The 25200-nt window shown below is 37.4% G+C and overlaps 2 protein-coding genes across 4 annotated transcripts in view; one reads left to right on the forward strand and one right to left on the reverse strand.

Moving 5' to 3' along the window:
* The window catches only part of INTS7 (integrator complex subunit 7), a 103019-nt gene extending 81417 nt beyond the window's left edge, over positions 1–21602 (reverse strand). The window contains exons 1-4 of one of the 2 annotated variants that reach the window (XM_027613387.1): positions 21399–21602; positions 13781–13910; positions 11137–11283; positions 3974–4111 (exon numbers count right to left, since the gene is read on the reverse strand). In XM_027613387.1, the coding sequence (XP_027469188.1) occupies positions 3974–4111; positions 11137–11283; positions 13781–13910; positions 21399–21492 (509 nt within the window). In that variant the 5' untranslated portion in view covers positions 21493–21602. The remainder of the gene's footprint in view (positions 1–3973; positions 4112–11136; positions 11284–13780; positions 13911–21398) is intronic. The other variant, XM_027613388.1, reaches the window with a different exon arrangement.
* A 191-nt stretch (positions 21603–21793) lies between these two features.
* DTL (denticleless E3 ubiquitin protein ligase homolog) overlaps positions 21794–25200 on the forward strand; it is a 41396-nt gene continuing 37989 nt past the window's right edge. For both annotated transcript variants that reach the window (XR_003523430.1, XM_027614202.2), the window contains exon 1: positions 21794–21999. Coding sequence is in view for 1 of the 2 variants with exons in the window: in XM_027614202.2 (XP_027470003.1) it covers positions 21948–21999 (52 nt within the window). In the remaining variant the exon portion in view is untranslated. The remainder of the gene's footprint in view (positions 22000–25200) is intronic.

The following is a 25200-nucleotide window of genomic DNA, read 5'->3' on the forward strand; positions in this document are numbered from 1 at the left end:
TTGACAACTTAATATTTAAAGAATTTCTGGATGAGATCAGTGGCCAGTAACAAATGTGATCCTTTGATATGATACAATGAAATGGGTCAACATTTGGAAGACCTGCATAATGCAGTGAACCAATGTTTTCAAAAACGCCAACGCATTAATCATAAAACCATACATGGGTAAGAGATTCCAACAGATTTCAATGTAATATAGTACAAGTTCACTGATATGATTTTAGAGTCCACATTGCAATTAACCTTTAAGAAACCACCACTTGTCTAGTTTTGTATAACATCAAAGAAAAATACTCATAACTACCTATAAAGACTTTAAAAATATTCTTCTCTTTTCCAACTGTATATCTGTGTGAGGCTGGATTTGTTTCATATACTTTATGGTAACATACTGCAACAAAAATTTTGAATACAGAAACAGATATAAGAATCCAGCCAGACATGAAAGAGATTTGCGAAAATGTAAAAAAAAACCAATGCTACTCATCTCACAAAATTGTTTTGTTTTGGAAAACAACTATTCACAGAAGTATTTTTACATTAACATAGTTAGAGAATTGTTATTTTAAAAATGAACACGTATTTTTAAAATTTAGCCATTCAAATTTCTAATATTGTAAATATCAATTGATATAGTCCATGTAAACAAAAAAAGCTCTTTGAGGACCTCAATAATACTTGAAAAGTGTAAAGATACCAAATAGTCTGAAAACCACTTTTCTAAGATACCAGCTCCACATTTGATAAGAAAAAGTTAAGTTACAAATGTCTTTTAGGTGTAAGATAAGAGGTGTATCGGGCATGTATAGACAACTCATTCACATATCAGAGTGCTCTTATAGTTGTTATTCTTTCTTCTTATTCTTCCTCTAACTTGCTGCCTCTTCATCACTTGGTTTCAGCTCAAATGTCACCTCGTTAGAAAGGCCTTCCCTGATCACTCTACTTAAAGCAGCTCACTCAGGTCATTATCACAATGATGAAACTATATTATTTTTATCACAAAATTGTTTTATTTTTCCATAACATTAACACACATCTGAAACTATCTTGTGTTTACACAACAATAGGGCTTTTATCTTCTCTACCCCTGTATTCCTGGGTGCTGAGAATACTATCTGGACATGGTGGATATTCAATAAGTATTTCTTCAGTAACTATATAACTTTATACAACTCAAAATTTAAAAATCTGTTATGGGCCTTTAGGGCCAATAAACTGCAAATTAGAAGCCTGCAGTTTTCTTTCTTTCTTTCTTTTTTGCTAATAATATTTTTTTAAATTCTTAATGTCAATATTAAGAATGTATGTTAATATAGAGTCTCATATGGTAATAAGACTATAAACAGAATAATCAGATTTTCCAGCTTCCATCCATTCCACCCCTGCCCCCTCCAAAAGAGTCAGATCTGACAGCATTGGGCATACATTCCTGCACTGTCACAATCATCTGGGGCCAAGGAGTAAGCAGCCACCACTTTTAGGCTGCGAGTGTGCTGTTCAGTTCGGCACAGTGGCCGCTAGAGGGCACCTCTCTCACTAACAATGCTTCCCCAGTTTCTGAAGGTATTTGGGTTTCCAACTCCTGCTTTGTGACCCAGGGACTAGCTCTTTAAACATATAAAATCTTAACCTTTTTAAGAACAAGTTAGATGTGATTATTATAGTAGACAAAAGGAGAACAGTATTAAATTCTTAAGGTCTTATTTGGCCAGTTGCTCTAATTTAAGATTCCCAAAACTGACAGAGATACTAAGACAAAAACCCATCAGTATTGGTTGAGATACTTGATTTCAAGCCCGCTCACCACTTCAGAAGAAGAGGTAAGTGCTAATCTCAAAAAGATACAGTTCATTATACAATTAGTTAATTTTACACTCTGATACATTTTGATAGGCCCTTGAGCCTTTCCTATTGCACAAATTTGGTATTTTTAAATATCACAAATTATATCATACTGAAGCCTGGTATGTTAAAAACTGCTTCTATGTAAACCATTAATTTAAATGTTTATTAGTCAATAAATTCTATAAACAAAGAATCATGTTTCTATGGTACTTAGTTAACCTTTTCCAAAACAGATCAGAAATTCCACAGCTAATAAAATTAGCTTCTGATAATAACATAAGAGAAAACCTGAACCAAAAATGATTCTCATTAAAATAAATTATAATCACGAAATTACAAATTTATGATCTGAATTTAGAAACTAAATTTAGAAAACTATTTTTGGAGCTACAGGAAATGCAAGCTTACTCAGATAGATTATAAAGTACTGACACCTTGACAGTGGTAATCAGATAACTATTCACCAGATACAATTCCTACCCAATAAAAACAATTTTTAAAAAGTTCTCTCACCAGTAATGACTCTCAATAAGGAAAAAAATGCCAGTTCTCAAAAGCACAAATAGGACTGTATTTACTCAGATATTTCTCTTCCTCCATTACTGCCACACCTACTAATTTTGAGCAGTACATTAAAGACTACATGCTTTCTATTCTCCATTCTCCTTTTCCAATGAGTAATCCTGGGATTCTGAAGGTTTGATAGGAGCAGCTGAAGAGATGAATACGCATATAATTAAAATCCGAAGAGAGAAAGTTGGTGATAAACTGTTCCAAGTTTTATCCAAATTTAGCAGATTCTTAATGTAAATGCTATCTTTTTTAATTTTAAAAATAACATTCATCTGATTATAAAGCCCAAACTTGCTCCTGACAGTATAAACAGAAATTTATAAAAAGGAGAATAAAATACCATCTTATCACCCAGAGACAGTATTTTGATATATATCCTTTGTCTTTTTTGTTTTTCATCAATACAAATACCTGTTTCTTAAAAAATATATTCTGTAAAAGCTTATAAGCTATGACATAACCTGTTTCCAAATATACTTCTAAAATATATGTTAAAGAGCTGACATAATATTTCACTGTATGATCATATTTATCTAAGCACATTGGTTGGAAGTTAGGTTGCTACTAATTTGTTTTGTTTTGTTTTGTTTTTATAACACTACAACTAGCATCCTTGCAAATAAGTATCAGTACACGTTGCTGATTCCTCAGGATAAGTTCTCAGAAGTGGATTTTCTAGGTCCACTTGAGGGGGTAAAAGGATGAACATGTTTAAGGCAAATGCATACTACCAAAATGCCCTCCAGAAGGCAATGCTACTTTTGATTAAAGTCAATAAAAGGGATAATTTATATTTTTAGAGAGGGTAACCAAACAAGTCAAAGATAGTAACATAACCATCCATGGTCAGCACTGCATCCAAAGAAAAAAAAAATTGTTCTACAATATAGCAGTGTAGGATATGACATCACAAATAGGCTAGGGGCACCTGGGTGGCTCAGGCGTTAAGCGTCTGCCTTCCACTCAGGTCATGATCGCAGAGTCCTGGGATCGAGTCCCACATCAGGCTCCCTGATCAGCGGGAAGCCTGCTTCTTCCTCTCCCACTCCCCCTGCTCATGTTCCCTCTCTTGCTGTGTCTCTTTCTGTCAAATGAATAAATAAAATCTCAAAAAAGAAACAAAACAAATAGGCTAAAACTGGTTTCAGCTCAAATTACTACCTTTGCCAAACGTACACAGCTCTAATGCCAAAAAGCTAACCTTGACAAGACAGTAAGAAAGCAGCAATTTAGCATTAGAACCATGTATGTTTGGGGAGGGTGCCTCAGTGGACAAAAATTCTGCTCCCCAATGAAGCCCTCCCTAACTATCGTAATCCATGCTGATCTGTGCTTCTGGAAATTCTTATTCCATGTGCAGTTAACGCCAACATACGTACTTAAGCATTCTGTTTTATGTAATGAAGTTCTGTTTCCCCAACATGATGTAAACCCTCTTAGAAAATACACCTTGCCATTTACATTGCTCTCTTAGTGTTTATGTATATTGATGAGTTATTCCTTCAAAACCTCTTCTTGGGAAGACAAATTATTAAAAGGCAGATGCTTACTTTGACTGTGCGGAGAAGTTTGCAGCAGCAAAAACAGCAGCTTCGACTTCTACGTTATCATGTGAGTCCAGACTCTGACGAATACTATGATGAGCATTCTTCCTCTCAGGAATTATTGATGCCAGGCTTCCCAACATCCTATAGAAACAGAGAGATCCAAAAAGAATAGAAATACAGTAAGCTAAAAATCAAGAGAGGAAGAAGAGAGGCAAAGCCAGATTGCCAAAATTAAAATTTGCAGATAATTCCTTAAATCTTGGGTTAGTAAAACATCAACTTTAGGAATCAAGCAGTGATTCAAATTCCAAACATTTTTCTACACTCTGATATGTCAGAAAAATTAACATGGCTTATCTAACATAAGCAAAATTGAAAATTATCATCCTGAAGTACCTCCCAGGTACCAAATAGAGCCCAGAAACTTCTGAATTATTAAAGCATCAAAATATCAATTTTCCAATGTTCTAGCAGTCCATTTTAGCAAAACATTTTTGCTACTAAGCAGATCCAGAAAGTAAAAAAGGTAAGACTCCCAGTCTTTTTTTCTACATCAGTAAATACTGATACCATGATTTTCAAATCTGTCTTCAGCATCAAGAGAACAGAGGTAGGGGCTCATTTCAGAATCTGCAAGGATGAGGAAGGTAGCAACTCGAGAAATGCAATCTACTTTATAATAAATTATAAATTTGGAAAAGGAAAGAAATCCATTGTTTGTAACATAAACTACATAAGATAAAGCTTGAAAGATTTTTTCACCAGAAAGGCATGGATTTTTTTTTTAAAGATTTATTTTATTTTATTTATTTAAGAGAGAGAAAATGAGAGATAGCACGAGAGGGAAGAGGCTCAGAGGGAGAAGCAGACTCCCCGCCGAGCAGGGAGCCCGATGCGGGACTCAATCCCGGGACTCCAGGATCATGACCTGAGCCGAAGGCAATCGCTTAACCAACTGAGCCACCCAGGCGCCCAAGCTTAGAAAGGCATGGATTTTTGAAGGCTGTAAAACGCTGCAATAAACAAAACAGAGTTCCTACAGGACAACATTTCCCAAAGTCAGTGTTCTAAGTAACCTTCCAACTTGACATGTCACCACCTAAGTATCTTATGGAGATTTGATTGGACATAAGTATTAGAGTTTATACCAAACAAAATACTAAAATGGACTACCATATGTCAATTGTATTCAATTTGAAAATAAGGTTTTGAAATTAGAGGAGTTATTTTTCAAAAGAAATAAACAGCTTGTAATATATTTTATATAAAAAAAGATTGGGCTAATATCAACACATTTTGATTAAGTTTGTTACTATTTAAATATAAAAGGGCAAAAAAAGGCATAATGACCCATTGGTCATTACTTTCTGAAAATATTTCTGGTAATATTATAAATAATTTGTAGCACTACATTTCAAACACTATAAATACCTCCCAGCTTCTTCTTCCATTTGTTTCCATTAAGAAGTCTAAAGTAATGGGTAAAAAAAGAAAACATCTTTAAAATGTCATCTCTTCCGTGTCCTTTCTCCTCTTTAAGTTTGAATCATTCTGACTCTAAGAACTCGTGTTTGAGAGACATCACTTTTTGCTTTCCTTCATTAACCTTATTAATACATTCTTCCAGAAAACAAGCTCCTTGAGATCAGAGTTCCCACTTTAATCTATCTTCCTAAAAACACACAACAAACTTTCTATTCAATGGGTACTCAGAGTACTTAATGTTGATCTATCACTTATTAGCCACATCTTTTCTTTGTAGACTTTTTCTCCTTAACAGATTCGTTTTTCATCATGCTATTATAATGTTCCTCAATGAAAAATCATGTTCCTATTAAACACTAAGATCTTTCTGTAACACATCTTTTTCTTTACAAAAAAAAAAGTATTGTAGTCAAGTATTGCATGATAGAAGGAATGAATACATAATCACTTATATGCTTCATACCTTTTCAAAGACAGATTTTAATAGTCAGGTTCTTTACATTTCTATGGTAACCAAAAACTCTTTTTTTTTGCACATGTTGCATTTTACCATATAGGAAATAAGCGAATCCATTAGGGCAGGTATTACTTTTCTCGCTTTACATCAAGGAAAGTGATTTATGAAATGTCAACTCATCAGAATGTGAGTTGGGACCAGAATAGTTCTCCCTATACATCCAGCCAAACTTCTCTTCAGTTGAGCAGGCTACTGCTTCCCAAATGGGATTTCAAAAAGCTGACATCTTTTTTCTTCTTAATTACAAAAGCACTTATGTTATTTCTCCCTTTTAAAAGCAGAATATTTTGAAAACCTCGTAGTTTATATAAACTAAAAGCAATGTACAGTGGTTGGTGACTATCTCAGAAGCACACTCACTTGGTTTCACACCGCCGGCATCTCGGCTGGTCTTGACGCTTACCCAGTTTGGAACTCTCTTTATTCTGAGGCATCTATTAACTTAGTTACAGACAGAAAATATAAGAAACGATAATGTTGAGATGTAACGTAAGGAAGAGCATAAAAATGGTAGTCATTCTGTTCATGGCTTTCAGGCCCTGAAAGAAGTTTCTATTTTTAAATATGATTTGTAAAGCGTATGTCTGATAAAGGACTGGTATTCCGAATATATAAAGAAATCCTACAATTCGGGCACCTAGGTGGCTCAGTTGGTTAAGCGACTGCCTTTGGCTCCGGTCATGATCCTGGAGTTCCGGGATTGAGTCCCACATCGGGCTCCCTGCTCAGCAAGGAGTCTGCTTCTCCCTCTGACCCTCTCCCTTCTCATGCTCTATCTCATTCTCTCTCTCAAATAAATAAAATCTTAAAAAAAAAAAAAGAAATCCTACAATTCTGTAATAAAGAGACAAGTAACGTAAAATCTAAACAATCTAATGAAAGAAAAGGGGCAAACAATTTGAACAGATCTTTCCAAAAAGAGAAGAACTGTCATCAAAAGGTATATGAGAAAGTGATCATTACCATCAGGGAAATGCAAATCAAAACCACTATACACCCCATCAGAATGGCTAAAATGAAGACTGATAACACCAAAGGTTGGCAAAAGGGTGAAGCAACCAGAGCTCACACACTGTTGGTCAGAATATAAAATGGTTAAGGGGCGCCTGGGTGGCTCAGTCGTTAAGCGTCTGCCTTTGGCTTAGGTCATGATCCCAGGGTCCTGGGATCGAGCCCCACATCAGGTTCCCTGCTCAGCGAGAAGCCTGCTTCTCCCTCTCCCATTCCCCCTGCTTGTGTTCCCTCTCTGTTTTTGTCAAATAAATAAATAAAATCTTTAAAAAAATAATAAAATAAAATGGTTAAAACCACTTTGGAAAAAAGGTCTGGCAGTTTCTTGTAAAATTAAATATATTCCTACCCCATGATTCAGCAATTTCACTCCTATGTATCTATTTGGCAGAAAGGGAAGCATGTTCACAAGTCTTGTATAAGAAGGTTCACAGCAACTTTATTTACAATAGCCCCAAAGTGGAAACAGCCTAGGTAGTCATCAGTAAGAAAATAAATAAGCTCACACACAATGGAAAACTACTCAGCAATAAAAAGAACGAAATTACTGACATACAAAATGGATTAACCTAAAAAACACTGAGTGAAAGAAGCCTTATGCAAAAGGATACCCACTGTATGAGCCCACTTATATGGAGTTTGAAAAAAGACACAAAATTTATCTATATAATGGGAAAAAGTCAGAAGAGTAGTAGCCTCTGGGGAGGTGGATGAAGGAACTGAGTAGAAAGTGCATAAGGGAATATTCTGGAGTAAGTTCTATATCCTGATAGTGGCTGGAATAAGTTGAAGCATCTATCAGTACTCAGTAAATTAACTAACATTTAAAGAACCAGATAACCCTGTGGGGCGCCTGAGTGGCTCAGTCGATTGAACACCTGACTCTTGATTTAGGCTTAGGTCATGATGTCATGGGTGGTGGGATCCAGCCCTACATGGAGCTCCACCTGGGCGGGGAGTCTGCTTGAGATTCTCTCCCTCTGCCCTTCCCTCTGCTTGTGTGCGTATGTGTGTGCACTCTTTCTCTCAAATAAATAAATAAATCTTAAACAAAGAAACAGATAACCCTATAAACAAACTGAACTCTACCTAATGATACACATGCCAAAGTATGCAGAGGGAAGTGTACTATCTGTAATTTATTATGAAATGCATTAGAAAAAAATTTTTGCTCTACTGTTAAAATTTATAATAAAATATTATTGGGGAAAAAAGGAACCTACTTTTTACTACATTTAGCCCCAAGTCAAATTTGTGATTTAAAAATTTTTATTGACAAATCATGCTTTTCTTACATAATTAAGGTAGTAAATGACATGGTGCCTATTACTTTTTTAATGGCAAAATTAGTTTTCTTTATACTTCTTAAAGATTGTGTTTTTAAAACTTTATAATATAATGTTAAATAATACACTAAACTAAAAATACTTTTTTACTTTAAGTCATTTTTTTGTATCATAAAAAAAATTTTAAGGCTATTCAAAAATGTTCTATTTTTGTGAGAAGGGTTTGATACTCTCATATTGTGTTGATACTAGAATTTTAGATTTGAGTTGTTATAAATATACTTTTTGGGTATTTAATATTTACTTTATAATTCTGCAAACTTCACACAATGATCTGATCACCCCTTATTCCTGATCTCCAAGCTTTTTCCTCTTCCTAAAGTAACTATTCCAAGAAACATGTTCCTATTTGGCAAAACCATCTAAGGTCTTGTATATCTAAGGATCTTATTAACTGTACTATTTATTTATTTATTAAATTTTATTTTTAAGTAATCTCTACACCAATGCGGGGCTTGAATTTATAACCCCAAGATCAAGAGTCACATGCTCCACCGACGGAGCAGGTCAGGCACCACGTACTATGTTTTAAATGGTAATTGGACTCCTTAACGTTCTTAGCTCACATTTCTTTTTTTTGTTTTTAAGATTTTATTTATTTGTCAGAGAAAGAAAGAGAGCAAGAGCACAAGCAGAGAGAGCAGCAGACAGAGGGAGAAGCAGACTCCCTGCTGAGCAAGGAGCCCGATGTGGACCGGATCCCAGACCCTGGGATGACCTGAGCTGAAGGCAGATGCCTAATCAAATGGGCCACCCAGGCTCCCCAACTCAAGTTTCTTTTAATATTTTTTTGCATCGTATTAATGTTGGAAAAATATAATTTCAATCTGATTTTTTTCCTTTAAAGTGCTCTTTCTAAATAAATAAATAAATAAATAAATAAAATTCTGGAAGCTTTCTACAAATCTCTGGTTTTACTGACAGTAACAGTTCTTCAGTGAAAAATTGTGGCAAAGCCCAGTTGTCATGACTTGGAAAGAGCAAGCATGCAAAATGAATGGTATATTCAAATATTAATCGATATTCTTCTCAAAACATTCAAACTAGCTCTAAATTATTTATAAAATCATTCCACTAGTTAAATTCTATTATTTCTTTTTTTAATTGTCTTCTGATAAAAAAGATAACCTACGCCTGTAGCAAATGATTCAAACATTGCAAAAATCACTCAGAAAACTCTTGTAATCCATAGCTCAATAACCCCTGCCAAAAATAATCAGTTAACAGTATATATTCCTTCAGATTCTTTTCTGAGCCTAAATAAACACATATATTAATATTACAGGTAAAAATGAGTTAAAAATGGACATTACTTGACTACTTGTTTTTTTTAACTTAATATCTTCACTTTTTTAAAAAGATTTATTTATTTATGTCAGAGAGATAGAGCATGGGCAGGAGGGGCAGAGGGAAAGAATCTGAAGTAGAATCTGCACTGAGCACAGAGCCTTAAGCGGGGAGCCTGAGCGGGGCTCGATCTCATCACAACCTGAGCTGAAACCAAGAGTCAGATGCTCAACTGACTGTGCCACCCAGGTGCCCCTTAATATCTCTATGTTAAACACACACTTCATTCTTTAAAAGTTATATAGTGGTCCATAAATTATTCCCACATTGACACGTAATTTCCCCCAATTTTTCACTTTTTACAAAGATAATACTATGATCATCTGTATACATATATTCACCAACTTTTAAAAATGATTTACAGAAAAAAATTCCTATAAGTGAATTTGCTAAATCAAAAGGTAAGATTATCTTAAATTTAATTCTCTTATAGTTTTTAAAAGATAAAACCAATTAACTGATTTTAAAATACCACACTCTGCTCATAATTTAATCACTCAAAAGGCAGAGGAATGACAAAAACACTTAATTCTGAACAAGAGGAAAGAACTGGCTCCTGATGGAAAAATGAGAGAAGTGACATCCTAGACTTCATAGTTAAAAAGAGGGCTCACTTCTGAACAAGGCAAGTCAGAAGTGAGCCCTATTATTTAGGAAAGTGAATTTCAAAAGTCTAAAAATTACACATTCATTCCATAGACAGCAGACCTAAAAAGAGAATATGATTCAAGCTGGATATAAGGCTTACAATATGAAATTCTGACAAAATTAAAAAAAAATTGGGGGGGCAGGTGCTTGGATGGCTCAGTTGGTCAAGCATCCCACTCTTCCTTTCGGCTCAGGGCATGATCTCAGGGTCGTGGGATCAAGCCCCAAACTGGGCTCCCGCTCAGCAAGGAGTCCGCTTGAGATTCTCTCTCTACCTCCTCTTCTGCCCCTCCCCCACTTGTTCTCTCACTCTCTCGCAAATAAATAAAATCTTAAAAAAAATTTTTTTTTAGATGCCAAGAAAGAAAAGGAAAGGATGGAGAAACTACAGTGGTTCCCTCTGGCATTCTCCAAGGAATTCAAATACAAATTACTGCATATAAAAATGAGCACATAACCAAAGGTGAATAGAAAAACTGACATGAAACAGAACAAGTTCAGGAAGGTAAGAGTCCAAAATGAGCTGGGGCTAAGCTAGATTCAGACCCCAGTTGGCTGATCAGAACACCAACCTACAAAAAGGAATGTTTCAAACACAAGTTAGGCAATAATTCACAACCAAAGCAGCATCATAGGTGGTAACAGAAAAGCATATACAGATTGGGATGGTTACCATATTTCTGCCCCGAGTATTGGTTGAAAAAAACAAATCCTTAACATTCAAAATGAAAAAAGGAAACATATTGCCCTATTCAGTACATAATTGCAACTCAAACAATCTTGTGGTGATTCATTATAGCAACAGAGTATACCGGAGTGTGATGGCTCTTGCTACAGGATCGTTACTGTGAATCACAGAGAAAATTCTCTTCACAAATTCATCCACATTCAGAATCTTCTCCAAATGCTTCTCACTTTGTTGAGTAACTTTAAGAACACACAACCTCAGGAAATTGTTTCTATGAAGAACCAGAGATAAAGTAAATTAGCCCACTTTAGGAAAGTAATATTTAATTAGGAATCAAAGCAACACTAACGGTACTAAATTTTAGCAATGGGCCAATGTTTTTCAATCTATTATTATTTCTCGTCATTAAAAGAGCTGAAGCCTACACTTTGGTTTTTGTTGTTGTTGTTGTTTTTAACTACCAGGCTGGTTTAATATTCAAAAATGAAGCAATGTAATTCATAATATTAACAGGCTAAGGAAGTTACATGATCATATAGATCAATGCAGAAAAAGCAATGAACAAAATTCAATAACACAACCATGATGAAACTAACCAAACTAGGAACAGAAGAAAACATCTTGATAAAGGATATAAACCAAAAGCCCATAGCTAACATTATATTTAGGTGGTGAAAGAATGAATGCTTTCCTCAGAATTCTGGGGAAAAGGCAAATGTGCCAGCTCTCATTACTCTTATACAACATAGGGCTGGAACTTCAAGCTAGTGCAGTAAGAAAAGGAAATAAAAGGCACACAGATCAAAAAGGAAGAGAATCTGCCCTGATTTGCAGATGACATGATTGTGGGAGTGGATGGCATATTTGATTACTTCACCATGTTAGAAGAGGGATTCTCAAGTTTTTGCTTTTGCATTTGTTAGTGTACCTGAAATGCCCAAACAGAACAAAACAAAACATAAGGAATCCTTTTCAAATGTCTGACACTCTTCCTAAAGATAATAATTTGCTCATGTTGTGCATACTGCTCATCCAGGTATGTCTTAAATTTATTACGTACAATAAACACAAATGTTCAAACTGTCAGAAAGGTAATATTTCATAGATTCTGAAGACCAAACGCCAAGACTGCTATCTTGGCTCTGTCTCTCACTAACTGTATTATCATTGTGGACAAATTTAACTTCTCTGCTCAGTTCCATTTCTTCAATTATATAAAGCTGAGCAACAGTACTTACCTCACATATGTGCAAATGAGAAAAGCATCTGATATATAGAAAGAGCTCAGTAAACAGTGAAATAAATGTTCCCGTTACTCCTTCACGTCTTCTTCTAATCAAAGAATACTGACAACATTACCCACAAAAATTTAATATGTTTGAGGATTTTCATCAAAGAAGATTATATATAAGACAAAAATTGAGGCAAACAAATAGAAAATTTGTAGTAAAGAAAATGAGATCATATGGCAAAATATTCAACCTTACAAGTTATTTATAAAATGCTAGTTAAAACAGCAATGAAATACCATTTCATAACTAGCAAATCAGAAGTAATAAAACTAATAGCCAGGGCTGACTAGGTTGTGGTCAACAGGTATGTGACCTTGGCGAAAGTATGAACTGATAGAACTGCCTTGGCAAACAATGTGCAATACATTTGAAAGGAAATAAAAAACTCAGGTCTGTTATATGGGATATTAGACGTCCTATAACTCAGCATTTACAGCTCTGTCTCTCTCTCCTCCCACAGTGGACAGAACTAATTCCAGACTCAATCCTCTCCGATGTGTCCTATTGTATCAGTTACCTGGATGTTATCTGACATCCTCAGACATGTATGAGAAGGAAGGACGAGAAATGTTAAAGCCAAGGTCAAGAACTCTAAGCATATATTAGGGAAAGGAGAACATAAAGGAATGAAGACTTAAGTATCAAGAAGGGTTGTGGAACTGAAATAACATACTCAAGATCAGAGGAGATCATTTGAGAGCTTTCAAGATTCAAAGTCTGGAGACACTGCTCTGCTGATGTACCTACAGAAAACGGGAGCTACATGTAGGAATCGTATGGTATTTGGTGGCGTGAAGCCTACACTTAGAATACGAAGCATAGGCAGTTGGCAAGGCCTGCAATCCTGCTGCAAGACACCCAGATGGCAGTGACAGAGAGAAAAGCCCTGGGGATGAATTAAATCTCCTCCATCACCGTATGCCGAAGGCCAGGAGGTCAGATGGTCTCCTCTTCTCTCAAGCTAATTCTACACATCTCTTCTCCTTCAAGTCTGACTCGGTGTGTGTATAAACACACAAGTGCATGGAAAATGGCAGAAAGAAGCAGGAGAGGGACTGGTGGGGAGGGGAAAAAAAAACCCAAAAGGTATTTATCCAGTCCATCCATGTTTCAGGCACTTCACAGTAACATGTAATCTTGTGTTATAAAACAAGTTATTAAATCAGGAACTTCTCAAAACAATTTGTGCAAACCACAGATACTTCCAAAAGTTGCAATAATATATATATTAAGATTATCTTAACTGGATTTATTCTGTTCCCCAAAGAAATAAGTCCTCTCTGACTTGTAACTTCATTTCTGCTTAAAACGCCATTATATTTCATGCCAAAAAGTATAAACTGCCATGTACATCCACTAAAATGTTCACTAACCATGCGGAAGTCCCAAAGGGCAAAAACAATAAAGACCACAACATTATAAACAAAGAAATCTGAACAAAGTACTTTAGGACACTGAGGCTTTAAAAAGACTTACCCAACTCTGAAAACATCTGCTAACTTTAGGAACGCAGAATTGATGAGAATAGGAAATGGATACTTCTGAAAGAGTCTGGGGAAGCGAACAACTGCTTCACACTGTTCACCAAGTTTGCCAGATCTCAGACCTATGAAAAGCATGAAAAAGGGAGAACAGCTTACAAACCTGTAGCTACAACAAAACAAAAATAGCAAATACCCACACAGCATCATACAGCCGTAAAATAACAGTCATTCACAATTAGGTAAGGTACCACTGTAACTCATGAGCTTTTTAAAAAATAAAAATGGCCTATAAAATAGTAATTTGGTAAATTGCCACTTTAGATATAAAATAATGAAAAAGAAAATTTTTTTTCAAAAAAGTTTGAGTATTTTAAGACTACCTGGGGCCATAAAATAAATCTCAGCAAATTTAAAATGACCGAAACCATACTTTGTTATGTTCTTTGACCACAGTGGAATTAAATTAGAAATTGCCAGGAGAAAAATATCTAGAAAATTCCCAAATATTTGGAAATCAAACAACTTCTAAATAAGCCATAGGTGAAAGGGAAAATTAGAAAAATCTCCTGAACTGAATGAAAATGAAAGCACAATCTGTGTGATGCACCTAATGCAGTTCTTGAAGAAACATTTATAACATCTAACGCTTTATATTAGGAAAGAAGAAAGGTCTCAAATCAATGGCCTAACAAGGGGCCAAGATAATTCAATGGGGAAAAGATACTCCTTTTAACAAACTGTTCTGGAACAAGTGGCTATCCATAAGCAAAATAAATAAAATCTCAATCCTTAATTTGTACCATATACAAAAATTAACTCAGAATGAACCACAGACCTAAATGAAAGAGCTAAAATTATAAACCATATAAAGAAAATACAGAGGAAATCTTTGTGAGCTTGGGTTAAGCAAAGAATTCTTGGGTTAAACAAAGAAATCAAAAGATACTTGTTAAGAGAATGAAAAGACAAGCGACACACGAGAAGAAAATATTTACAGAACACATACCTCATAAAGGACAATGTGGAGGCCGCTTTTAGGCCACAGGCTTGAGCAATGGAAACTGAATAAGGTAAAGGGGCCCACAGCAGCCACTGAGCTGAATGCAGACAGGCCCATTAGGTGACCCACCTCAAAATATTCATAAGCCCTAGCTGACCATGGGCTACTTACAACGAGGCACAGGTACCAAAACAGGAAAACTCCATAGTTCCCAGGCCTCTTCACTTCCCCCACTATTATACTCCACCCGCCTCCACCACTGCCTCCTCACAGTCTCCTTTGCTGTCCTGCCATGCTGCTCCCTTGCAGTGTATTCAATAAACTATCTCCTTTGTTCTGTCTTGGGTAAATTCACAACCCACACTTCCAGTCTCCACCCAATAGGGTCGCTCCACAGGCAGAATCCATACTTCCAACACCTCAATAAGACGACAATCTGATTTTTGAAATGGGTGAGATTTTAAGAGAAATTTCATTAAAGAAGAAATATGAATGGCAAATACATGCAAGTTAACAGATGTTCAACACTGCTGATCATCAGGGAAATGTAAATTAAAAACCACATTAAGATACCACTACATACCCACTAGAATGGCAAAAAATTTTAAGAATGACATATCAAGTGCTAATGAGGATATGGAGCAACTATAACTCATATATTGTTGGTGGGAATGCGAAACTATACGTTTCTTTGGAAAACAGTTCGGCTATATTTTTATAAATATAATCATATACTTACTATATAATCAACAATCCTACTTCTAAATATTTATCCAAGTACATTGAGAACATATGTCCATACAAAGATTGTATCTGTATCACAGCAATTTTATTTGTAATAGCCCCAAACTGGAAAAAACCCAAATGTCCATCAACTGGTGAATGAATAAACAAACTGTGGTCTATCCATACAATGGGCTACCACTCAATGATAAAAAGGAAACAATTGCTGATTCATGCAACAAGGGTAGATCTCAAAATCACTGTGCTAAATAAAAGAAGTCAGACCCCAAAACGACTACGATACTGTATGACTATTTTATAGGACATTCAAGAAAAAGCAAAACTTTGGGACAGAGAACAGATCAGTGATTGTCAGGGGCTAGAGAAAAAACTGACTGCAAAGGGATACAGGGAAAGTTTTTGGGGTGAAGGAAATGTTCTATGTCTTGACTGTGGTAGTGGTTTCAGGACTGCATCCATTTGGTGAATTTTATTACCTATAAATTATACCTCAAAAATCTGATTTTAAAAATGTAAAAAAAAACAAACCAACAAACAAAACGTTAATGTTCAATCCCTAAAAATATTCATTTAGAATGGATATCTTGATATGGTATTAATAGCATCCGCTTCAAATATTTCTTTTGGTATTTTAGCATTTATAAAACGCTAATTATATCTATATTCGTACAAGAGTAAGTGCTCTAGAATATCTCTTCAATAAACTCTGCTCACTGTTAAAAAATGCCAAGGAAATACTCCTCTGAGGACTCTTTATTGTCACTATGTTTCAATACAAAAGACAACCACAGAGTAAATCTGCATAGGCAATTTCTACAACTTATTAATGGTTTGAGTTCTGTAAATGCACTCATGTTGGTTATTTGGTACTTGGAATATATTTCCTCGTAGGAAAAAAAAAAAAAGCACTATGAGCACTCATCATATTCCAGAATCCAATAACCACTTATAATAAAAGTTCTTATGGGAAAATTAATTCAAGTTTCTCATGGAGATATTTAGAACATATTCCTTCTTTGCTTGCTCCCTTCTTCCCCTACCCCCACCTCCATACACAAAAGAACTGACACTAGAGTTCCTGGAGTCAGCTTCCAGGCAAATACAGTGCCAATGGAAATGTTCTAGGTAACTGGCAGTGCCTCATGTAGCCTTAAAAGCTTTTCTAAAGGCCTGACTTGGCAAAGGGGTCAAGAGACACACACATAGGGCAGTAAGGACAGAGGAGAAGGAGAGAGGAGGAAGGCCCAAGTCTGAGGATGGAGGTGAGAGAACAAAGGAACAGATGTGTTTGTGTGTGTGTGTGTGTGTGTGTGTGTGTGTGTGTGTGTGTGTGTGTGTGTGTGTGTGTGTGTGTGTGTGTGTGCGCGCGCTGTGGGAATCTGCTGGGATAATCCACAGTAATCGGGACTTTTTTCCTCCTCTTCTTTCTGCCAGTAGTTGAGTGATGGAAAAGGGAGTAAAGTGCTGCTTGTAATAAGTTAACCTTGGTTGGGATGAAAAAGGTAAAGTAGGAGGCAGCCCATGGAGAGGGAGTTTGCTGACAGAATATGATCTGTTTCACTTTCCCTTAAAAAACACAACCACAGACTACATTCATTGGTTTAAATATGATGATTTAAAATATACCAAAGATAATTTTGAATCTGGCCAAAGAAATGTTCTGATTTCTCTAATACTGTCAAACTTTACTTCCTTAAGATAAAATAGACTCTCATTCCTGTAGCAGGGCTGATCAGAATAAATAAGTTAAAGAATAGTAAATTTCTTGCTTAATAACTGATGTAAGAGCTTTAGGAAAAAGGAAACAAGCAAGGCTGGTTCTGAGGGACAGAAGCTAAGGTGCAAGAGAAGAGAGAAATGTATCAAGACCTAGGATTTAGCAATAATCTCAGGCTGAGGCAGTATGGTACCCATCTTGCTTGCTCTGGGCCAATTCCAATTCCAGAATAAGCCAAGCAGCTGAAAACAGGCACTCAGCACGGTCAGATCTTGTTCTAGGAGGAACTGTTCACTTTATTTCTGTTGCTAGCTACAACCAACCTAAGGAAGAATGCCCTGATCATAAGACCAGTGATCGTGAGAATGTCACTCTAAAACCAGAGATTAAGGTGGAGGGATGCAATTCCTGTTTCTACATCTTTCTTTGTATTCTCCCGAAGAAATAGAGCTCTCTTTCTTTTCAGTGCCTGCAATTAAACAGTGCTTAAATCAGTTGCAACATTCAGGTAGACTACGGAGAACTAAAATAGGTTGTCTGTAAATTGCTTATTCATTCAAACTTCATTTGACAGCAGTGAAATTCATTATTCTAGACTTACTTAGCACTTAACACGTGCAGAACATTTTGCTAGGCTAGTGGTTTTCAGCTGTGGTTCTGCATCAGAAACATTTGTAAAACTTTTCAAAAATACCTGTGCCAGAGTTTTACTCCAAACCTACCAAATCTGAGGCTGGGGCCCAGGCATCTGTTTAGCTACTTTGAGAAGGCAGGAACTTAGATCCTCAAGCTATCCTCCACCACTTCTCACCCTATTTAACTGCCCTGTCTATACTGGAGTTAGAAAACTAATAGTTTGCTGAATTTGGCACTCAAATTTCATCTGATAGACAACAATGTTTTTTAAAGGTTTTGAATTCATTGTCAAATTTTAAAAATGAAATGAGATTTCAATAAAACCCAGAATTTCTGGTTTTGAAATTTTTTATCGTTATGTTAATCACATTAGTTTTGAAATTCTTAAAGATCTGCAATGTCACTAAAGAAGGTGGGAGTCTTGACCAAAGAAACACTGTAGTATTGCAGGTCTGTGCTGAAAGCCCATTTGGGCTTGATAATCATTTCTGATAATAGCCATGTACCCTACAATCTTTCTCTAGCAATTTTTGGCTGCCTTTGGGCACACATAACTAGAAGAGAATCTTGGATGAGAATTTAAAGTGCTGGTAAGGGGGCACCTGGGTAGCTCAGTCGGTTAAGTGTCTACTTTTGGCTCAGGTCATGATCCCAAGGTCCTGGGATGGGGCCCAGAGTTGGGCTCTCTGCTCAGCGGGGAGTCTGTTTCTCCCTCTGTCCCTCCCCCTGCTCATGCTCTCTCTCTCTCTCTCAAATAAGTAAATAAATAAAATCATTTAAAAAACAAATAAAATAAAGTGCTGGTAAGAAAGTTAATAAAGTTAATAAAACGTGGCACCATGAAATCCAAGCTCGATAAAGAAGAAACAACAGGAAGAGTCTTTTGGGTAGGGGAAAGTAGACGGGTGAATATACTAAGGTCTGAATGAAAATAAAGAATGATCAATATAGCAGTTAGTCATGATGATGGTGATGGTGCATAGTAAGTGCTTATTCTGTGCCACTCTACTAAGCAATTTACACGAATTAAACTCTCACTGCAATCATAGAAGTTAGGTACTATTATTATCCCCATTTTAAAGATGACACAGGCAGACTGGTTACGCAATATGCTTAAGAAACAGCTAATAAATGGCAGACCTGGGATTCACATCCTGGCAATCTGGCTCCAGAGCCTATGGTCCTAAACTATTATGCTAAAATACATCTTGATCAAGTAACTAACTAGAGGACAGAGGTTAAGATTTTAAAAGGGATATTTAAATTATGATTTTAGAGTGGTGTAATTCTGACGACAGACAAATTCCAGGGAACTGGGAAGAATAACATAAATGATGGTAAACTTGGGGATCGTTATGTACAGTAATCAAGTTTTCAAAACAACACACATTTCCAGGTAGCATGTATCAGCCAGAGTTCTTAGCTTCAAGCAACACAAGCTAACTGGCTGATTAGGCAGAACATGCGTTTATTAAAAACCTAACAAACAGTTTCAAGGCTAAACATCTATGAACACCTACTACCACACTGCCAGACTGATTAGATGAAGAGAAGTCTTGTTGCTAGGAAACACCAGATGCTACAATCAGCTCTGCTGACATCCAGGAACCCTGTAGCCATTGCCGCTGTTACTGTCCCCCAGGAACACCGCAACCGCCGTGGCTGCCAGGGCACAGAACTGTGAGCCTGCTCTCCAACTATGCCTTCTTGCGCTGCTGAACTCCTAAATCACAGAGGCCAGAGGAGGTCTGTCTGACCAGCAGGGCCAAGTTCACATCCTGCGCTCTTGCAAGGGAAGCCAGGAAGGTGAACTTTGGCTTCCACCCTGGTGAGGCAGGGAATATAGTGTGGGTCATTCCTTAAGCACAGGAGGAGTGACTACAAGATGCTAAGCGACCACCAACAGGAGGAATACCCATTACAAAGAACACTGCTAATACACATTACCTCACAAGCACATTTTAGAAGAGTTTGTTATACACATTCGCTTTAGCTAAGGTGTGAGGATAACTCAAAAAGGAAACATAATACATATATACCTTAAAGTGTATTCATTAAAAATGGGGGTAAGAGCAGGAAAAAATACAAACACAAGTACACACCACACATTAGAAGGTAACCTAACAACCCATAGCTTAATAAATCGATAATGTCTTTAGATTTGGTGGGGTTATTAGATATCTGGACCTGCAACTCTCAATGGGGAATAAGGAAGAAATTTCCAGGATGGAAAGGAAAGGGTTATGTAGTGTTTAAAAAACACATCTAATATTATAATTTTATCTTTCATGGGGAAAAGCCCTATAGCTTTGGTAAGAGCAAAAAGTTCAACACCATTTTCTTGACTGATGGGGATGCACTAAAGATACTGTGACTCAACCAAAGAATATCTCACTGGAGTGCTGTGACATTTTTATGTTGATCAAAAAGAGTTAAAAGCTTTTTAAAAAGTCTAAGAAACTCTTATCTAGACCTACCTATTAGAAAGGTTTACAGGTTAAAAAACAAAACAAAAAAACCGAAATCCCCAAAAAGTTAACAGAGTGTCCAAGTCAGAGCAGGGAACTGGCTCAAAGTGGACTTAAAGAAGATCCTTCTAACCTGTAGTCCCAATTTTCAATATATTATATAGTGGCTATGGTTAATGAAGAATTAACTGTATACCAGGTGACAAAATGTTCCCCCCATTCAATAAAAATCACTGAAACAAAGAATATTCGAGTTCTTTACTGTCAAACATTTGCCTCTGCCTCCCACAGCCTTATTTAAGAAGGCATATCTCTTTAGCATTTAGTAAAGGCTTCTTTTACATACAATTATATATCACTTAATATTTGCAAATCCTGCAACCTCAATGGTACTGCAATTTGTAAACAAAAAAAACGAGGTTAGGTGAAGTTAGGTGACCTGTCCATGATCATAAAAATGGTGGCACTGTAATTCGACTCAGTCTAACTCCAAAGCTCCTTCCACTACACCAAGCAGCCCTCTCACCTCCCACCCCTCCCTTCCCACAGGAAAACAGAACTCGTGGAATTTACAGAAAGAGGAGCTATGATTTTCGGATTTTCTTGGCCGTGTTTAATGTCTAGTAAACCGTAGGTAAGAATTACAGAAATAAAATACGTCGTTATAAAGTGGGTGCAAGATTATTATTCAGCACTCTTGATGAAGACCTTGTCTCACCTGAACGTACTGACAATTTCAATTTAAATGTAGCATTTTTACAAACTGCTTGGAAAATCGGGGTACTGTGCCCTCAAGCGGTCAAACAGGGCCCATCACTGGAGCTCACTACTTGTTCAGCTGGTGCAAAGCCAAACCTGCAACGCTGCAATTTTCCTGCAATCTCCCAAAGCTGCAAAGGCTCTGGACTCACCAAAACCATAGATACCCGCCCCCGCCCCCGCCCAGGGAAGCTAGGCGCATGCGCCTGGCCAGCGGCTACCACCGCCTGGTGGCGCCACAAACCCCCACGCCCGTTTCACCCGCTCAGCCCGCTCTTTCGAATACCTTTGTCTAATTCCATAAGGGCAGAGTTAGCATCCAGCTCCTGTTCGCCATAGCCAGCATCTGCCAGGAAAGACTTAGTTGAGTTTGACGCCATGACCCGAATAGTCACTCGACTAGCCTATTTAAAAAGATTGCAAACTCTGCCCCAGCACCGCCATCTTCTTCCACCACCTTCTCGCGGATTTTTCCTCCGCGCTCTGTCAAGCCCTGTTACGCATGCGCCCTGGTCACCCCGCCGTTCGCCAGCGCCTCTGCTGCCCCCCGCGCAGGCGCTCAGGGAGCTCCTGCACTCTGGGTTCCCGCGGCTCGGAGAAAAGGAGGCGGGGATTGGAAGGGGGAAGTGACTCGGAGGCGCCCGGACGCCGCGGTGGGAGCCAATCAGAGGGCGTGACGTCAGTTTGGCGGGGAGTTTGGTGGCCGGGGCTTACAGTGGCGGGAGTTGGAGGCAATAACTAGTCGTGTTCTGAGGGGCGCAAGATACGATTTCTGCTGAACCTGGGGGGCATTTCCACGGCTTTTCTGTCAGTTGAACCTTTTCCTCTGGCCCAGATGCTTTTCAATTCGGTGCTTCGCCAGCCCCAGTTCGGCGTCCCGAGAAATGGTGAGTAACGGCCCTAACCGCTTCTTCTTGCTGGCGGGCTTCACCTCCCCCGAACAACACGGCGGACCAAGGCCGACTCCAACTCTGTTTCCCAGCCCCCGACTTCTCCCACGGCCAGAGTGAGTTCGTGTTAGCGAGGACTACGGAAGAAAGCTGCACTTTCTTGCCCTTGGGACACTTTTAATCGTAATCGGGATTTTTTAAATCGTTATGTGGGCTGACGGAGGGAAGAAAGTCGAATCTACTGGCCTTCTTTACGGCTTCTGTCTAAGTTGCACAGTAACTGGAAAATGCGTGCATTTGTGTGTGTGTGCGCGATTCCACAGCTATGGGAGATCGTCAGGACTCGTGTTCACTGATTGATTTGTTGATTCATTGATTCATTTGTTGTAGAACTTTAGTGAGTCCTACTATTCGCTTATATATACTTGTGAGTGTGACCCGCTATTAAGGAACTCATTCTAGCCGAGAAGACAACATCTGCTTCTAGCATGGTCAAAAAAATGTTCCTCCCGATTATTACATGTGCGTAAAAATACGAAATTACAGAAAAATGCCCATAACCACATCCCCCAGAGATAACCACTCGTGATAGATTAAAGTAGATTATTCCAAATGTTTTTCAATGCCAAAGTAATACGTATTGTTATTTACAGAAATGGGGTCAAAATGTTTTGTTCGTTTTGTTTTTAACCGTAACGGTATAACTTGGGGGATATTTCCATAGTATGTAGAAATCCAGCTTCCTCGCTACAGTTCTTGAGGTTCCTTAGGTTAAAACATCGGCAGTGGGAGTTTTGAGCTTAGGTTTGGGTGTCATCGACCTGAAACTTTCTGGTAAGTTTCTGAGGCGGGAGTTACTACGCCGACTTAGGATGGATACAAATGAAATCTCATTCATTTAAAAATGGACTAGGTCTTCTTTCCCCTTGAAACCATGTGGAAAACAAAAAAGAATCTGAGAAGGAAACTTTTTATATCAAGGCAAAGATCTAGGAAGAGGATATTGAGAAGTAGACTGAGGAGTAGTCCCACAACTTCCTGCCCCCAATCTGAACTTTATACCTTTCACACATACTTCTCCCAGCCCCCCCACCCCACCCCCCCGATAATCTTTCTGACTATACTCTAAATGGACCTCTCTCTGACTCTCCTGGAACCTTGTTTGGATAACTTCTCTATGCTCTGTGTCATGAGTGGCAGTACTGCCCAGTGATTAAGGTTAAGGTCTCTGTCTTTGGAATTGAGCTGCCAGAGTTTTAATTCCAACTCCAATCCTTCCCACCTGTGAGACCTGGGGCAAGCTATTTATTATACTTAGCCTCTATTTTGTAACAGATATTCTCCTAATTCCCCAATCTTTCTGTCTGCTTCCCCCCTCTCTCTCATTTACAAATACTCATTGTTATGTGTCAGACAATGAAATTCATTCATTGGTATAGATTAATGCACTGAACTTTATAGGACCATCTTCTTTCCCCTTCTGAGTGTTCCACTCTAGGCCCCTTTTCTCCTTCTGCCTACTCCCATGGATGAGCCACAACCAGGGCTTATTCCACTACTACTTGCAACCTTCCATCCCCTATACTTTGCATCCATTCCTATAAAAGCTGCGTGAGTATCTTCATCCAGCAGGTCGGTCCCACAAACATCTCAAACTCAAGTACTCAAAACAGCTCACTTTTCCCCAAACCTGCTATATTGCTACTTTAGGGAGGGGTCCCAATTATTTTAAACTAGTCTTCCCTGACAGAAACCTGAGTCAATCAAACTTCCTCTGTTTTCCTCAAGATACAGGAAGTTCCCTTAAAGGTCCCTTAAAATCTCTTGAATCTGTCCTCTCTCTATTCCCACTGATTTTGCCTCATCACTATAACTTGGATCTGTTCTGTGCTTACCATTCCATTTCCCTAGGTTGGGCCCTAATAACTACTTGTCTGTATTATAAGAAGGTTCCCAAATGGCCTCTTAGTTTCCCTCTCTCCAGTTTATTCTCCACATTGCTGCCAACAATTTAAAGTGGAAATCTCATTACTTTTCTATGTATTTTTAGGTTGTTATCTAAAAGTTTTTATCATAGGTTTAAACTTACTGAAATTTTAAAATAAAAATGCTATGTCATTTAAAATGTATCTAATAGACTATGAATACTATAGTGATTTGATGATCATATCAATCATTTTTTAAAAATATGAACAAACTCTTTAACTGCCAAATTTTCTATGTACATTTCAACCTTGAACAGCATAAGGATTAGAGTCACCAAACCCCACACAGTCAAAAGTCACCTATAACTTTGACTCTCCCAAAACTTTACCAATAGCCTCCTGTTGACTGGAAGGAAGCCTTACCAGTAACATAAATGGCCAATTAACACATACTTTTTATGTTATACATATTGTATACTGTATTCTTACAATAAAGCTAGAGAAAAGAAAATGTTACTAAGAAAATCATAAAGAAGAGAAAATACATTTATAGTACTATGTTTGTGGAAAAAAAATCCATAGATAAGTGGACTCACACAGTTCAGACCTGTGTTTGAGGGTCAATTACAGTTTTTTCCCCCTTGATTTTATTTCCACTTTATTTTTCTCACAGAATTTATCCTAAGGTAATTTGATTCTAAGTTTGAAAAGTTATTTTATTGATCACGCTGTCATACTCCTCTGTGAAAAAAAAATAAACTCGGTATTTTCTGTAATCATAAGGCTCTAAATGTCAAGTTTCCTCTGAATTGAAATGTTACAATTACTAGTATGCAAATGATCAAAACAGTATAGATTTAATTTTGATAAATAAATGAAGCAAAAAGTAAAATTTTATTGGAAGTGTATCTTTTAAAGAGAAAGATTTGGCTGTTTATGATACCTTTATTAAAGGAATTACCCTATTGTCTCTTAGTTGGAGTCCCAGAAGTTTTTGTACCTTGGATCAATGCAAGGTATAAGATTGGGGCATGGAAATGCCTTTCTTTTGAAAAGTGGAAGAAAAGCAGTGATGAAGGGAGAAGAGGAAAAAGCTTCAGCCTTCTCAGATCAGTTATAGAAATGCACCTATATCAACTGATTCTCTGAAAACTCATGTCCTTGGATACTCCTTGAAAAATTGGCCTGTAATTCCAGGGGCTTAAATTGTACATTGAGGAAAGAATAGGCTTTTCCAAATGAGTGTCTTGGGGGAAAGCATTATATGTTCGTG

The sequence above is a fragment of the Zalophus californianus genome, chromosome 10 (genome assembly GCF_009762305.2).
Source record: "Zalophus californianus isolate mZalCal1 chromosome 10, mZalCal1.pri.v2, whole genome shotgun sequence".
In the NCBI taxonomy this organism is placed as follows: Eukaryota; Metazoa; Chordata; class Mammalia; order Carnivora; family Otariidae; genus Zalophus; species Zalophus californianus.